At 30.2% G+C, this 17,500-nt stretch overlaps 3 protein-coding genes and 1 long non-coding RNA gene across 7 annotated transcripts in view; 1 reads left to right on the top strand and 3 right to left on the bottom strand.

Annotated features, from left to right (window-relative positions):
- Positions 1–4,324: 4,324 nt before the first annotated feature.
- Positions 4,325–9,653, bottom strand: LOC124427074 (NPC intracellular cholesterol transporter 1 homolog 1b-like). Of its 2 annotated transcripts, XM_046969540.1 has the most exons (10): positions 9,346–9,653; positions 8,675–8,876; positions 8,317–8,563; positions 8,115–8,197; positions 7,604–8,048; positions 6,662–6,916; positions 6,236–6,538; positions 5,559–6,123; positions 4,965–5,447; positions 4,325–4,874 (listed from the first exon to the last, which is right to left on the bottom strand). In XM_046969540.1, the coding sequence occupies exons 2-10, from the start codon at positions 8,773–8,775 to the stop codon at positions 4,459–4,461; spliced, it is 2,898 nt and encodes a 965-aa protein (XP_046825496.1). In that variant the 5' UTR covers positions 8,776–8,876; positions 9,346–9,653; the 3' UTR covers positions 4,325–4,458. The 2 variants fall into 2 exon arrangements, with proteins under 2 accessions (XP_046825496.1, XP_046825505.1); XM_046969549.1 differs by lacking the exon at positions 9,346–9,653 and having other exon boundaries at positions 8,317–8,558; positions 8,675–8,816.
- Positions 9,654–10,299: 646 nt separating this feature from the next.
- On the bottom strand, positions 10,300–11,911 carry LOC124427161. The gene is made up of 2 exons (XM_046969762.1): positions 11,774–11,911; positions 10,300–10,912 (listed from the first exon to the last, which is right to left on the bottom strand). The coding sequence occupies exons 1-2, from the start codon at positions 11,909–11,911 to the stop codon at positions 10,559–10,561; spliced, it is 492 nt and encodes a 163-aa protein (XP_046825718.1). The 3' UTR covers positions 10,300–10,558.
- Positions 11,912–12,010: 99 nt separating this feature from the next.
- LOC124427171 overlaps positions 12,011–17,500 on the top strand; it is a 10,111-nt gene continuing 4,621 nt past the window's right edge. The window contains exon 1 of the long non-coding RNA XR_006942884.1: positions 12,011–12,149. This is a non-coding gene — a long non-coding RNA (uncharacterized LOC124427171). The remainder of the gene's footprint in view (positions 12,150–17,500) is intronic.
- On the bottom strand, positions 12,873–16,736 carry LOC124427142 (PI-PLC X domain-containing protein 1-like). 3 transcript variants are annotated; one of them, XM_046969715.1, is made up of 6 exons: positions 15,643–16,736; positions 15,081–15,266; positions 14,557–14,788; positions 14,063–14,410; positions 13,787–13,974; positions 12,873–13,666 (listed from the first exon to the last, which is right to left on the bottom strand). In XM_046969715.1, exons 1-6 carry the CDS (start codon positions 15,689–15,691, stop codon positions 13,305–13,307), a joined length of 1,365 nt encoding a protein of 454 aa, XP_046825671.1. In that variant the 5' UTR covers positions 15,692–16,736; the 3' UTR covers positions 12,873–13,304. The 3 variants fall into 3 exon arrangements, with proteins under 3 accessions (XP_046825671.1, XP_046825662.1, XP_046825680.1); XM_046969706.1 differs by having other exon boundaries at positions 14,063–14,413; positions 15,643–16,730; XM_046969724.1 differs by having other exon boundaries at positions 14,063–14,413; positions 15,081–15,254; positions 15,643–16,726.

Raw genomic sequence — 17,500 nt, 5'->3', positions numbered from 1 at the left:
GGACGAGATAGAAATATTGCTGGAGATCGTCCGATGTTCTCCCTTGAATATATGTGTGCATGTGTGAGTGCGTGCGTGCATGCGTGTGAATGAGTAAGTGAGTATGTGAGTGTTTCTGTGTATGTGTTCGTTCGTGTATGTTTTTCGTGCGTGACATTTAGGAAATGATGACGATGATGGGGATGGGTGGGTGCGCGTCCTGTACGTCAATTCAATGTGCAGTTGTTGTCCCGTGAAGAAAATAATAATACATATATTATTCCGGTCGATAAAGGAGTATTTTAATGGATAGAAAAAGGTAATAATTAAAAGATAAAAATGGAAAGAATAAAGAAAAGAAAAGGAAAGAAAGAAAGGGAAAAAAGAACGGATGACAAAAAAATCACTGACCAAAAAAAAAACGAACAGATTTGGATTTAGATTGACAATCGTGGCGGAAAGGTAAGAAAAAGTGCGTATATTTATATATATGTATATATATATATATATATATATATATGTGTGTGTGTATACTTATATAAACGAGCGATTTAAAAAAAGACACGAGAGATATTGGGGAAGTTCGGTGTCACGTGACAAACTGCTTAGGAAGGAGAGAAGAAGAGAGAGAGAAAGAGAGAAAAAGAATGACTTAAAACAAATGACAAAAATGGGGCAAGGCCAGACAGGGTAAAAATAAATAAAGAAAACAAAAGAAAACGAAACAAATAAAAATAAAGGAGAAAAATAAAAAAGAATTGTCGAGGTACGACGAGAACTGACGAGAACGAATATTTTAATAATGGCGGACGAATAAGTCTCGAATAAGACGCTGATAATATCGTGAAATTTAAATATGGAAAAAGACGATGAATTACTAATAAAGGGGAAAGAAAATTACAAAGGAAAAATAGACACAAAGAAAGAGAGAGAGAGAGAGTAAAAGAGAGTGAAAGAGTATTAGTAGCGAAAGGAGGATATTAATCGTATTAATCCTTTACACTCGACAAATATGGCGTCTATATAAAATAATAAAATGTCTATATAATAACGATGAATCATCTAACATCTACATTTAATTTCAATGATCATTTTATTTTTGTATCGTTTACATATCACTGTCTTATCGTTATCAATTGATGAATTATTCGCGTGAGGGTTTAAGTGTAAAGGTTTAATATCGGAACATTTTTAGTACTATTTTTACAATTTTTTCGAATCATGACAAAACGTAAGTAGGCGAGGAAAAAAGAGAAATGGAGAAAGAGAGAGAGAGAGAGAGAGAGAGAAGGTGAAAAATTCAAATTACGTTTTAATCCCTTAACTCGTTCGCAATCATTATCGTTACACCATGAAATATCGTGAGAATATCTCTATGAAGATGATAGGGCGAGAAAAGGAAAAGGAAGATGGGGATGGTAGCGAGAGTTCGTGATGAAGAGGGTTGAGAGGGGAAAAAGGCTGAGGGAGGAAAAAGAAGATGAAGAAAAAGAAGGGCGTATACTTTCTCTCGCGTCGACTTTCAAAATGGTACTAATATATACCCAAAGTGCCTCTGGTAGATTTTTGGGCATAAAGCTTTTGACTAATAAAGACTACATAGCGTTTTATCTTATAAATAAAAGAGGGAACAGGGGAAAATAGATAAAAAAGAATGAAGAGAAGATGAGATTGAGAAGAAGGAGTAATGCAAAGAGAGAGAGAGAGAGAGAGAGAGAGAGAGAGAGAGAGAGAGAGAAAGAGAAAGAGAAAGAGAGAGATGAAAGATAAAAGATGAAAGAGAATGAACGAATATTAAAGAATTTTATTGGAGGAAGTGTTTAAACGTTTTACGTACATATTACATGCATACATACATACATAAATACATACATACATACATACATATGTATTGCACATAAGTAATACATACATATTGTACGTAATGTCAGACACTTTTTATATAGACATAAAGTATTATAGTCGGTAGTATAGTTTCTATGTCAGAAAAAAAAAACAAAAAAGGAAAAAAAAAAAAAGATGTCTCTCTGTCTGTTTGCCCTGAAGCGTCTTTCCCAGATGATATTACACGATATATCCAGGATATATGAATCCTTTTCGAGAGAAAAAGAAAAAGAAAAAAAAAAGAGAAAAATAAGAAAAACGAGAGGAAAAAAAATGATAAAAAAAGAAAAGGAAAAGAAGAGGAGAGAAAGAAAGGGAAAAAGAAAACGTTCCGTTTGTCTCGACGAATGGAGAACGCGCGGCCTCTGACCTCTTCCTCCTCCTCCTTCTCCTCCTCCTCCTCCTCTCTCTTTGACCATCAAACTCTTTGATCTTTCTTGTAACAATTATGTCATCGCGTTCTTTTACCTTACATCCCCGAAAACTTCCATTTCGATTTTCCTCTCTCTCTCTCTCCGCCATCTTTCTTTTTATCTCTCTCTCTCTCTCTCTCTCTCTCTCTCTCTCTCTCTCTCTCTCTCTCTCTCTCTCTCTCTTCCCCTTTATTTTACCTCGCATTAAATCATTTTTTATCACGTGACACGTCCTTCCTTTCGTCACATCTTTCAAATTCCCTTTTTAATCGAGCCAATTCCAACGTTGAATATCTAATTGAAATATCTAATCCCAAATTGGCAACTTTTGCTAAATAAAATATTATCATTGTATCATCGATGGTTCCTCGTTAATTATGAAATGTATGGATCCCAACACTTTGTAAGAGATAAGGAGATTTGTCGGTGTATGTCTGTGTATGACTGTGTGTGTGTGTGTGTGTACGTGCGACTGTACGTATGTATGTATGTATGTGTGTATAAATATCATGAGATGTGTGTATGTGTTTGTATATGTGTATATGTGAAACGGGTTGCGCGCATGTCCTCTGCTGTGGGTATATATCGTCGTATCATTCATTACGTGTGGCTTTGCCGTCGACATCCCTTTGGATCTACCCCTATCTGAACCTCACCCCTATCCTCCTATTATCCCCTTATCCTCATCATCCCTCCTACACCAATCACATGATCATTTTCTCCTCAATATTTTAGGATGACGATGATAATTCAATTACCCCACGTGTGTTGGTTGCCGTTGCGTGTGACGACGGTTTTTTTGCCGTATACGAATGCACGAATTGAATTTACAAATGTCCGATGATACGCCTATCCGAGTGTTTTCGGTGTTTCTTAATGTGTGTACGCCTGTGTTTGTATATCTGTGAAAGTCTATATCCTTTCTTCGCTATCTCTATTTCTCTATTTCTCTCTCTCTCTCTCTCTCTCTCTCTCTCTCTCTCTCTCTCTCTCTCTCTCTCTGCCGCTGATACTTCTATTTCTTATTTCTCTCTATTTGACTACTATCTTTAATCTTTGTCCTTGAAAAATTTGTTTCTGCAAATGAAAAAATGTTCTGCAAAAAAAAAAAAAAACCAAAAAGAGAAGAAAAAAGAAATATAAAAAAAATAAAAAACAAATGGTTTATATCGATGATAAAGATAAGAGAGAGAGAAAGAGAGAGAGAGAGAGAGAGAGAGAGGGAGAGGGAGAGAAGGAAAAAGAAAATAAGAGAAAGATAGAGAGATAGTGAATAGGAATAGGATATAGAAAAAAAAAAAAAAAATGACGAAAGAGTATCGTACGAATGTTTCTAGACTGTGCAAGACTGAGAGAGACAGCGGAGGGAGGACAATGATCGCGCATCCATGGTCCGCTCCCTCGTCGCTCATTTTTACGTCATAAACATTAATTACGATTATACATATTGAGAAAAGCAAGAATAAAAAAAAAAAAAAAATAATGAAAGAGAGAAAGAAGGAAAGAAAGAAAAGAAAAGAAAGGAATGGAAAGGAAAGGAATAGAATGCATCCAACAAGAAGAGCAACAAGAGATTAACGTTACGTTTATAATAGTCATGTTCCTTTTCCGATCGATAATTATTAAAAATAATAAATCTCTATATCAATACTTGCTACAATATTATTTTGTACTTGGTTTTTTTTTCTTTTTTTTTCTTTTTCATTTTATTAATATCTTAATATATTATATATAAATATATTATATAAATAATACCGTTTTTAAGTTATCCGACTTTTATTATTATTATTATTATTATTATTTTTTATTATTATTATTATTATTATTATTATTATTATTACTATTATTATTATTATTATTATTATTATTATTATTATTATTATTATTTTTGTATAAATGTGTGATTAATAGTACGAATAGTGTAATAATTTTGTATGTTTATTGAACCAAAAATAAATATTATTGATAAAGAAAAAAAAAAGGAGAGAGAAAAAAAAACCCATGGCGCAGAGCAAGAGCTTTCGATTTTTTTATTATTATTATTATTATTATTATTTATTTTTTCTTCCCTTCGATTTCTGTAAAAAAAAAAAAAAAAAAAAAAAAAAAACACGCGTGCACGCCCACGTTCAAGAAAATCAAACAAATCTCAATGGTCAGAGATAAAAATATCAAAACAATTTCAATTTTCCGTTTCTTTGTTCAACGGTATACTACTATCTACTTCTTCGTCCGTTGCCCTTGTTTTATCGAAATTGTGCAATGGTCGCTCGTTATTGCGTCGTAGACTACGTGGACCAATTGTGCTCAATACAACGGGTAAGAGAAATAAACCGTGCCAAAGGCCAAATAATATTACCAAGAGGAATATTTTGAAAAATGCACGGAACACATAGGCGTCCGAAAAAGCTAACATCGAGAGTGCCAATAAAGTTGATCCTGCACCATAGGCCACAGCAGCTCCGATATGTTTAATTGCGATCAATGTCCTTATCTTACGATCCTGATCCTTTTTCTTTTCTAATGAGGATGCATTTAGAAAAGCATGTGCCACGTGTGCGGCATAATCCACGCTCAAACCTACCGCTAACTCGAGACCTGTTTAATTCAAATAAACGAACAATATAGAAAGATATATAATTAGTAAATGGAATGATATATTAAGGATTAATTAATAGAAACTCTCACCTATGCATGAGACTATGTCGATCGTTAAACCCCAAAAATACATGAATCCGCATACATTAAGTAACGTTAAAAGTACACATAACAATATCCAAAAACATGTTTGAGGTTCTGCTATCAATATCGCGGTAGTACCCATTACGCATATAAGCGCTAATATAAGATTTCGCAGGACTTCCTGTGCGATTAATTTATCGGTCACCCATGTGCTAAACATTTTACTCCAAATCGTAACGAATCCATCAATTCCGGATTCTCTTGCAACTTGTTTGGTTAGATCCATAGCCGGTATCCATTGGTGAGGTCCGGAAAATTTGGTAAAGAAAAATTCTATAGTTGCGATTAAAATTTTTGGCGTGTCCTCGCCACATACGAGTTTTCCATCGAAACGAAAATTCATTTGATACTTTCCACCAGTACGACTGAAGAGAAATTTCGATAGATATCGTTGAAAATCTTCTCTCTTTATATCGTCCTTCGTTAAATCTAACAAAAAAAAAAAAAAAGAAAAAAAAATATATATATATATATATATATATATTTCGTCGTAACTATATCGTGAATATTGTGTTATTAAAAATATTCCATTGGACTTGCCTGCCTGATAAAATTTCTTAACAAAATTTGCAAAATGATCCGGCCAAGATTCAATTTGTTCCACCGATGATAAATTCCTCAAGTTAGATGTTAGAGTCATTATCTTAGAGTATTCCGACGGATAATCAATATTACCGATAAATACGTAAGCACTGTGACCCCTTTGAGAAAAATATTGATTCCTTGCGGCAATATAATTATTCAAATGTGTGCCTTTTGGTAAAAACCATATTGGATCAAACCATTGTTCCAATCTATACGAGCCAACAATACCTATTGATGCTGCTATTATCGTGATCAACAGTATAATAAATTTGCCAGGTAAAGTTAGAACGATCCTCGAATACAAACGATCTATTAATTTCGTAGATAATGCTTTGTTCGGATCGACAATTTTCATAACATGATTTTCATGAACTATACACGGTATTATACCATTCCTTTTTCCCTCGATTCGTTTTGCGTCCAATGTGAAAAAGGCAACGAAAAACGTGATCTGCAATAAAAACGTTACGAGAACTCCGACAGCAGCGTAAATGCAAAATGATTGTAGCGACGGTAATATCTGAAAATTAAATGTTATTTAAATTGTTTTGTATTAATTTATTATTAAAAAAAAAAAAAAAAAAAAAAAAAAAAAAAAAAAAAAAAAAAAAAAAAGAATAATAAATACATACTGTCGACGCGCCGATAATAAATGCTACGACATCGGTAAACGATGTTATGCAAATGGCAGAACCCGCATGTCCCAACGTGAGACCTATCCTTTCGTGTAATGCTTTTTTCCTATTTTCTTCGAATGAATGTATTTGCTCCCAAGATGCCATCATTACGAACAAATCGTCTACTCCAAGGCCCAATAACATAAATGGTAAAGATGTATGCACTGGACCATAAGGAATTCCAATTACGGAACATATACCTATGGATATTATGAAGGCACCACCAACGCAAAGTAATCCAGTTGCGGTAAGACAAAACTATTTAAAAATAAAATATAAAAATATTGTATATATATATACATATATATATATACATACATATATACACTATTTTTATAAATATTTTTTATAAGTATCAATTTATAGAAGCATCATAATTACCCTCCATTCTACCCAGTTGAAATTAGAAAGAATGAATTGAACGTAAAAAAACATCAACAATATTCCTATACCCAATTTGTCTATATCTTGAAACAAGGTCGACGAACTGATGTCCCCAAAACTTCTACCTGCTTCATAAAATAATTCCAATGTTTCATTTTGATAATTATTATTGTTCCAATTCTTCAATTCCATCGAGGCTTCTTCTAAAGTACGTAGAAATCCTGATTCCCATTTCAATGCTTCTTCTGTTGCCTGAATACAAATTGTCATTGAGAATAATTATCTCCTTAAATATAGTTAATTATTAATTTTTTACTGAACAGTAAAAAAAAAGTAAGGATTAAAGATTACGAAAGAATATGGATATCTTATATATAATTTTATACAATTATGGTTTTTATGTGCAAGATACTAAAAAAATTTGTTCTAATCACCTCTCGACTCATTGTTGATTTGTAGCTTCTCTATTTTACTATTTTCAATTGAATTTACAGTATAATATGGTATTAGATAATCGGACGAATTAATTATTAAAATAATATAACGTTGTTTAAACGATTAATAATAAGAAAGATAAAGTAACTTTTTCAAACGATCATTGAAATTTCATTGTTAAACTTATCTTCTTGAAATATGAGATATATGTATATATGTATATAATGAAAATGTTTTTTTTTTTTGCATTTTATCACATTTAAAAATATTATAATATAATCAAGTGAGCCCCAAAACAAATAATTCCTTTCAAAGAATATTTCCTTTACATTACCATTATTTGTTATTAAAAATATATTGCTGTAAAATAGATATTTCATGTGAAATATTATTTATCTACGAATATTTTGACAAAACATGAAAATATATAATAATTCTCTTTATCGTACAAGGTAAAAGTATGCAACATATGTATGTTAAAAATTTAATAGAGACTTACCTTACCCAATCTGCTGTTCCAGCATCATTTCCAAATGTATCCATATCTATATTAGAAAAATTCACGCGTACCATAAACTGCGTTTTAATTGCTTTGGCTGACACAATTCTGCCATTTTCGTCTCTCGTGATTTCGCCTAAGAGATCAGTGAAATTCATAGGATGGCCAAGCGTAGGACTTATATTAATAGTGTTTATCTTTTTAATGATATCTTCTTTGGTTTGTTTCTTGATCTGATCGCTATTATATTCCCAAATATCAAGAATACTAAGTACAAAGCAACTTCTTGGTAAACTATTATATATATTACAATATAATTCAGTATCTGCATGAACTGCCGGCTCAAATTCTGTTACATTTAATTTTCCTGCAGGTTCTTCCTCAAAGAAATCATCTTCCAAAGGATCTGTACTCCTTTTCTTTCGGATATGAGCCTTTATAGAAGGTATCCTATCAACAATAGAAAACAATTAATATTGTTCATGGCTTTTTTGATATATGCATATAATTACTTACTTTAAGCAAACATCTGTCCATGAAATAAATGTGCGTTTACCAGGAACTTCGGTCAATATCACTTGTTTTGTAATTTCATTCAACTGAAACAAATCCAACTGTATAAATATTTTTAATAATACAACAAAGTTATCTCTTATTTAAAATTCATAACAAATATATGTATAGATACATATACATATATATATATATATATATATACCTTGACGAGTACTTCTGGCTGTAAGACGTCATTTCCTGTCAAAATAATATTCTGTACTCTTTGTCCTTCTCCAAAATTAGATAAAAACCATTCTGTGTCATGTACAAAATCAGAGTTAGGAGGTATCCAAAGTTTTAATGGACTTTTCTCTTGTCGAAACCAATATAATCCACCAAGACAAAATAAAATAATCATAACGCTTCCTATTAACCATCTCTGTGGTTGTAGAGCTATTCTAGATCCTAAACTGAAAGAAACGTAAAAGAAATAATGTCTCAGTTGTATACTCATCATTCATTCCAGTCAGTCCTTGTAATACTACATTGTGATACGAATGCTCAATGAGATTTAAACTTACGCATAAAAAAAATGCTCAACTCCTTCTGATATACGTTCTGGTATGCAACGTATTACACTCATCAAAGATCTTCTTTTAACAGTTCTTTTTTGTATCTCCATTTTATTTTTTAAATAGAAGAATTTGAGTTTAAATAATTTCTCTTCTCTTATAGATATTATAGCTTGGATTTACATATTAAACTCATAGGAGCATCGATGATCTAATATATAACAAAATGAATATCACACAATTGTAATGTCAAACACATATATCATATAAAGGGGACATATGGACTTTACTCTTGTTAATTCACACTATCATAACCTCTACATTTAAACTAATGTAGAAAACAATTTATATCATATGAATAATCAATATAAGACCATTGATTCCAATTACGACATTAAAATCACGATAAGATTTCATTTGAGATATATATTTGCAAAAGTTTTAGATTGAAAATTCATTGTCACAATGGATTTATCCTTAGAAATAAGAATATATCAATTGGAAATGATTATAAACAAATGTTTACAAATGTGTCATTTGAAATGCATTTGATACAGACAATCAATTAATAAATCAAATATTATATATATATATATACATATATATATATCTCTCTTTGTCTTTGTCTATCGAATAATGTCGTGAAATAAAATTAAAAATTTATAATAATTTACACTTACACTTGATAGGTGTTAACACATTTATATAACGTTCTCTACTGTCACTGGGTTTTATTTAAAATTAGAACGAGTAACATTAGCAACGTGATAGAAAACTTTTCCAGTTCATGAAGTAAGTAATAAATGATAGCGTAGCGTTTGATGACTTTTAATGTATGCCTTTTCGATGAAACACGACGTTAGACTGCGCTCTTAGCTTTTATCTTCAACGATTGTTTTTTCGATGACAGATGTCGATATATAATCGATTCTTAGTAATCTTTATTCTATTTCTTTCGATTGAATGATCGAGATATAGGAAAAAAAAAAAAAAAAGAACCGACCACAAGGATCGTGATAATAATCAATAATATATGCTGTTGTTTTTTTTTTCTTTCTTTTTTTGTTTTTTTTTTTTTTGTTTCCTTTTTTTCCCTTTCTTTTTTACACTGATCGAAGCATACGAATCTTTTCGAAAACACTTCATATTCCAGGAAAATATTAAATTTAAATATAAAAATAAATATATTTAAAAAAAAATATATATATATACATATATATGTGTGTATATAAATGGAAATAAATTATTTAGAAATAATTTTTTCTTGCAAATTCCTTTGTGCTTTTATTTTCGATCTCTCTCTTTTCTTTTTTTTTTCCTTTTACTTTTTTTTTTTTTTTGCATTATTTTCTTCTTTTTTTCAAACATGGACGAGGATCGTTCGAGACCCGAAATATTTGTCGTTATCGGAAAATTTAAATTCAAAAATAAATTTAAATTAAAATCAAAGCAATAAGAAAATGTACGTTAAAGATGAAAGATCTATATAAAAGGTATATATAAATTATATAGAAAAAAAAGTATATACATTTATATATATATATATATATATATATATATTTTTTTTACGCGCTTATAAAAAGTAAGAAAAAAGAAATTATAAAAAAAAATACAAAAACTATTGTGTTTCGGCTATGATTTTATTGAAAATAAAATAATAAAAAAAAATGAATATATAAATTATCGCTTTATACGAATACGATGACTCAGATGATTGATATTATTACATTAAATTATCTTATGATTGTTAGTCATCGAATGAAAGAGATGAGAAAGAAAGGAGATAGAAATAAAGAGATACAGACATAGCATGCAGATCGCTGAAAATATCTTATACGATTTATAAAGAACCTAATGAAAGAGGTATTATATATATATATATATATATAATTTTTAAATGATATGTAAATATCGTACCATACAAGATAGACAAATGTACATTAAAATGGCGGTACAACAGATACGGCATAAGACATGATAAAGATTAGGTGCCTCGATTATTTCCAAATGCATTAAAGTCGATAACATATTACTGATGGCAAATATTAACATAATCGTTCTCGCTGAGAAAAAACATGGAGAGGTATTCAACCAAATCGGTACGATCAATAGATAAGGTAAAACAATTGCTAGATCATTGTAATGAGCACTCCTGATACGATCCACTGCCGGATGTCCACCACCGTTTGGGCACATTATTACTTGATTTCCTTTCATCCATATTCTATCCTCTTCGCTATGTATCACCTGTCATTAAATCATAATAACATTTCATTTGTGTACAATGTTAAATATATATATATATATATATATATATATATATATATATATATATATATGTATATACAAGAAGTAAAATCTATAAATAGTAAATCTATAAATATCTATAAATAGTAATCTTATTAACTTAATTAGTATCATATCGAGACGTTAAGGAATATATGCATGTATAAATGGTGGAATGAACTCTCTAGACAATGGAAATTATGCTAATTAAAACTAAACGTATTGTTAATTGAATTTATACGAATTTGTGAAAATTTCAAAATATATTTATGAACTTTTATTTCTATCGACGAAACGATATTATTACGTTTTAAAACTTATATCATATTAATCGAAATTGTTCTTAATAATTTGTAAATGAATTTGTATATATGTATAAATATATATATATATATATATATCGTTAAATATAATAAAATATAAAATTAAAATAAAATAAGAAATGAATAAAAGTGTTTAATATATATTGAAAATATCATATATAATATTATATATATATATATATATATATATATATATATATATATATAAAATACAATTTACAACATTTTCAACTAATCAAAATCCATATTACATATATATATGTGTGTGTGTGTGTGTGTGTATTATATTTTTCATATAAAATATAATATAAAATAAAATATGATAGAAATATTTATATAATCATATTATATACAAAAAAAAAATATATATATATATATAATGTATATAAGAAAAGGATATTAATTAGTTAAAAATTTGATCGAAATTAATTACAAGATCGTTAATAAAAAAAAAAAAAGCTTGAAAATAAAATTTATTTATTTGTAAGAAAGGTCTTACCTGTTTGGCAACACGAACTCGTCCTGTGATCCAAGTCAAGGACATCATCTTCAAAATAAGAACACTGGCCCACCATGCGTATATCGTCCAAAGTTTCTGTTCTTGTTCCTTTTCAATTGGATTCGTGTTATATAGCATCGTGTTTCATGCACGCAAAAGAAAGACTGAAGAAATAGAAAGGGAGGGAGACAGATAGATAGGATCCTCTTTCTCCTTACGTTTTCACTTCAAGCCGAATGACGACGAACTGTTGAACTCCACGGGAGACGATCTAGCTGCGAGGTGAAATCTCGCTCAGATTCTATTTGAAAGTCAAATGACAACCGATTATCCGACTGGCTATCTTCTAACTTGAAATTGATTTTCAAAGAAACAGGTACACATATTAAAAATTAGAACTATTATATCTATAGATCTATATAGGGTATGTTTAAGATCTATCATATCTTATAACAAATTATTGATACTGGCTGTTGTATGTTAAAAAAAAAAAAAAAGAAAAAACCATCACTGTATATTTATTATTAAATTAAAATATTTATTAAAATATTAAATATTCTAAAAAAGAATTGTTAATATCAAAATTAAGCAAACAAGGTAGAGATATATTAAAGATGAACATACTTTTGAATAGATCTATAGATCTATAGATATTATTTAAGATCTATTATATCTTATAATAGATTGTCGTAACTGACAATCACATCCACACACACACACACACACACACACACACACACACACACACACACACACACACACACACATATATATGTTTAAGATTTATAGATATATTTAACGCATTATTGACCATTTATTAATTAATTGCAAAAAGTAACGTGTATCGTCGATTGTATTCATAATTGAATTAAAATCATCATAAATGTAATATTAAAAATTAAAAAAAAAATTGCTAATATATCAAAATTAAAGATCATAATAACGATTTACATAATTTTACACTTTAATAATTAGATAAATTGCGTGCATGCATTGGAATCTGTCAATAATGCGTTAAGATCAATTTTAATTTTCTTATAAAATTTAATAAAATTTCTTTAACATGAAAATGTTAAAATGTTAAAATCAAAATAAAATCTTCGACAAACATTACGTTTTTATTCTGACAATTGGGATTGATAAATACAGCTTATATTTTTTTTTTTTCGTTTTCTTTTTTTTCCATAATTTTCATTGTTCAGATATTCGAGAGTAATAACGTGATTTTTTTTTTGTTTTGTTTTGTTTATGTTTTCGTCGATATACACAAAATCCGATCGGAACACAATCAGGATTATCACACGATTAAATTTCAACCAAGGATAAATTATTTCACAAAGGTTACGATCAATGATTTAAAACTTATCACTGCACAACATTATCTCGATATCAGTGATATTGTTGCTAACGAAGACACTTTTCCTTTCATAGATGAATATTGTCTTGTGTGAAATTCATAATTATTAATGGACGTTTGAAATTTCTTGATATGCATTATATTAAAACAAAAAAAAAAAAAAAAAAACATATCTCACGAACGCCACTGTGCGATGTTACTTTTCTTGATGTTCGATTGTATAGAAACATCTATTAGATTATTCCCAAGGAAAAAATCGGTGGCTACGATGTTTGTCTCTTTCCACCATTTCTCTTGAAACCTCACCGTCAGATTTCTATTTACTAAGTCGGCCATTTCGCGTAATCCACCGGCCGGCTCGAAAATGACATCCAATGGGAACGGCGTCAGTTCCGCCATGACAACCCACAATGGATTTGGACTATTCTTAGATATTTTAGGACCCATTATTACATCGTCCAAATATTTAAATAGACCTTTCACTGTTTGCTGATTACCCCAGGCTTGAGATAATGACGGCCAGAGCCACTCGTAATCTGATAATATTCAAGACAATCAAACTCTTTTATTGATTTTCAATTCAAGTTGACATATAAAAAAAAAAAGAAAAAAAAAAGAAAAAAAATCAATTTATCTCTAATTACTAACGGTATTACCATTCACCGTATGTTTGTCACTATAACAAATGATCAATCGTCCACCACCGGTCCAAATATCATTGAGGGTTGGCCCAAGACCAAGGACACCTTTGTCAGGTTTCAAGATCAGATCGCCAAATTCTCGATGTAAAATTGTTGCAAATCCACGATGTATACTTGGGCTATCGACAAAGCCAACAGGAAATCTAAAATATATAAGATAGATTTCATCTTTAATATCACATTTATATTCAATTTAGAGATCAAATGATATTTAATCGATATCTTACTTACCTATGAAAATCCATTATAACAACTTCTCCCCTGGCAACGTCTAAAAAATTTCGAACGTCCTTGATGATAGGCGAGAGTGGTGTTATTCTCGACGTATCGTGATTCACCCAAAACCTAGTGATGTTTTTACTTTCCTCATCGTGTTCCGTAGCGTTTGGTTTTGAAGGATAATAACCAACTCTGATATCGAGATAACGTATTCCATGTACCAATTGTGTCCAAACATCGCGATCCTGAGTTAGCAAATAACTTTGGAAAACTCTTCTAGTCAAATCAACGTGTTCGTAACAACCTGAGTTGTGCGTCCCGGGTATCATCAGGCTGCCAATTGGTAGTCTCCCAAGTTGTCTTCTTCGTTTTTAATAAAAATGATTAACGCACGTATCAAAATATAAATTGACGATTAATCCAATTAGAGAATATATTTATCTGATGAATATATATATATATATATATATATATATATATATATATATATATATATATATATATACCTCAAGTCGTACATCCAAGTTGGCCAAATTCGTAAACAAGAGCTCATACAAAGATCACCATCCTTGTAAAGAGCAACATGATGTCTCAAGCAATGTGGACCAGGAAGTGTAGCACCATCTCGAGTATCCCATCCACCTGGTAATGGAGGTCGACCTACCGTAATATTAGTTCGATAATATCCCCTTGGATGTTCCAATGGGGACAAGATTAATTTAGGTCTGATGGTTTTGTCTGGAAAATAATAATGACCGTGATCGCGTCGACCATGATATTATAACGTTTGATTCGTTCATTCGAAATAATAATAATAATAGTAATAATAATAAGAAGAAGAAAAAAAAAAAAGAAAGAAAAAAAAAGGAAATAAGCAATGAAAGAAGAAATAATTGATTCCAGAATATCTAATTAATCAGATTAGTTTATGAAAATATATAAATAAATAAATAAATAAATAAATAAATAAATAAGCAATTGATTATGTTATGTCGTACAATGTGCAAAAGAAGCAAACAAAACTTATTACTATGCACTGGGTCAGCAGTGAACACCTTGATGGTATCTGGGTATTCTTTACTTGTAGGACAGTCCAATTCCCAATTAACTTCTAATACAGCATCAACGACATTATCACTGGCAGCGATCGGTTTGCATAAGGAAGAGACCGTCAACCATACTTTCCCACATTGTGCTGCCGAAGCTACAAAAAGAACTATCATTTCAAAGTATACTTAAATACGTTGATAATGAAAATGACGAGATAGATATCTCGTTCGAATTAATCCTATCCTCTAAAATCAATTTTAACAGGCTACATCTAGGACATATTTAAATTGTTTAAAAGTCAACACATTTGATAAATAATTTCTATCGATTTTTATAAACAAAATATTTAAATGATATCATCTGAAAAAACTTAATGATTCATTAAAAATGACATTAAATAATCGAAAGGGGAGCATTTGCTTTGAAATAAAATGAAAAAGTAAAAGTAAAATATTTCGATAGATAATATCCGACTGACTTTTCGGCCAAATAAAATCAAATAAAATCAAAATATACGTACAACTGCGAATGATTTGACTTACCTATGTCATAAGATGCGTAAAGAAGCAAGAGAAATGTTTCTTTAATCATGATCAATATTAATGGAATCCTTCTATTGATCGATCCAAGTATCTAAGTTAAAATCTCTTGGAAATTTTGTCCTCCCAGTTTGATGTTTACAAGTTCAAAACGAAGGTTCAACGACGATTACGTATGATAATATAATTCCGACGTTTCTCTCTCTTTCTCTCTCTCTCTCTCTTCGTTCAAACTTTTTCGTCCCTCGAATTGAAAGATTCTCAAGAGATCGTATCGAAATCTTTAGGATATGGATCTTGAAGTATAACTTTTTATTTATTTCTTTTTTTTTTTTTTGTTTTTTTTTTTTGTTTTTTTATTTTTTTTAATTTCTTTTTTATTTTTCTTTTATCTTTAAACGAGTATCCGTTTAAAAGTCTAAGTTTTAATCAATTCGTTCTAATGACATCGAGATCATCGAGAAACTAAGAAAGACGTTCGTTGTTGACGTTACTCTAGAGGTGTACCGATTAAAAAAGATTCAGAGAAATAACTGATCGAGGGACAACCCCAGACGACTGAACGAACACACCAACGTTGGCTTCGGTCAAGCTCGGACGTGCTCAGCTTTTAGTTTAATATAGAACCCATTGGTTCGCTTGTAAAACGTTCGAGCACATTGTACCATCCTTCCATCACTTCCTCGGACACGTCAATTTGTTCGAAAAGAGGGGAACCGTGTTTTACCTACGTCTCTCTCTTTGTCTCTCTCTCTCTCTCTCTCTCTGTCTCCCTTACTCTCTTGAACCATTTTGTCGTTCCTCTTGGACTCTCTATCGACAACGTGTAGAACCAAGGGGTCAGACTCGACCACCTAACATTAAACACCCCATTTCCTGCGTATCTTCAGAAGATAGATATATAGATAGACAGAAAGAGAGAAAAAAAGAGAGAGACTCATACTGAACGACGATGGAAGGGTGATGATAAGGTTCCTGAACATGCTGAGGGTGTTGGGGGGAATGATTTTAATTTTACATTGAATTAAACACCCTCGCGTGTAGTCCGCGTGTCAGAAATATATCATGAGAGCGTTGTAGATTATCAGATCATATTTCCAGCAAGTAGAGATATATGTATGTATATATATATATATATATATATATATATATATATAGAGAGAGAGAGAGAGAGATATGTGTGTGTATATATTATATAGGATATACATACATATATGTAACATACATCCCTATTATGTGTCATGTATGTTATAATCGAGGACATCTTATATAATAGATCTTCTAACTCTTCTTCTCGAAGTTAAAATGATAATCTTAACTTGATGACATTTCTTCTTCCTCTTCTTTTATTTTTTTCACTTCTTCTATTTTCTTTTAATATTTTCTTCGAATTCGATCGTTCTTCTCTTTCTTTTTTTCTTCTCTCTCTCTCTCTCTCTCTCTCTTTATCTAATTGCATAAATTTCAAATGAATTAATCTAAAGTAAACGAACGTTTTAAAGAAGACACATAGAGTTAGTTAGAAATTTATTTTGGATAAAATTTGTTTGCAGAAGACAAATATATCATATCTTTCTATATATAAATACATTATTGTAAGATCTGCGTTAGAAATTCCAAAAATCTATGTCACTTTTTATCTTCCGGTTTGTTCTTTTTTTTTTCTTTTTCCTTTTTTTTTTTTTTTTTTTTTTTTTTTATCGTTATGATAAAAATTATATTCGCCAAGCGATCCTTGTAGTAAATCTATGTTGATTATTATTATTTTTTCTATTAATTTTATCCGCAGAAAGTTATGGGGGATTGTAAAAAGTGACAAACATTTTTCGAAATACATTGAAATTCTTACAAATATATGTGT

Source organism: Vespa crabro, chromosome 1 (assembly GCF_910589235.1).
Source record: "Vespa crabro chromosome 1, iyVesCrab1.2, whole genome shotgun sequence".
In the NCBI taxonomy this organism is placed as follows: Eukaryota; Metazoa; Arthropoda; class Insecta; order Hymenoptera; family Vespidae; genus Vespa; species Vespa crabro.
Note: the sequence above shows the minus strand (reverse complement) of the source record. Positions and strands in the feature narration are given on the sequence as shown.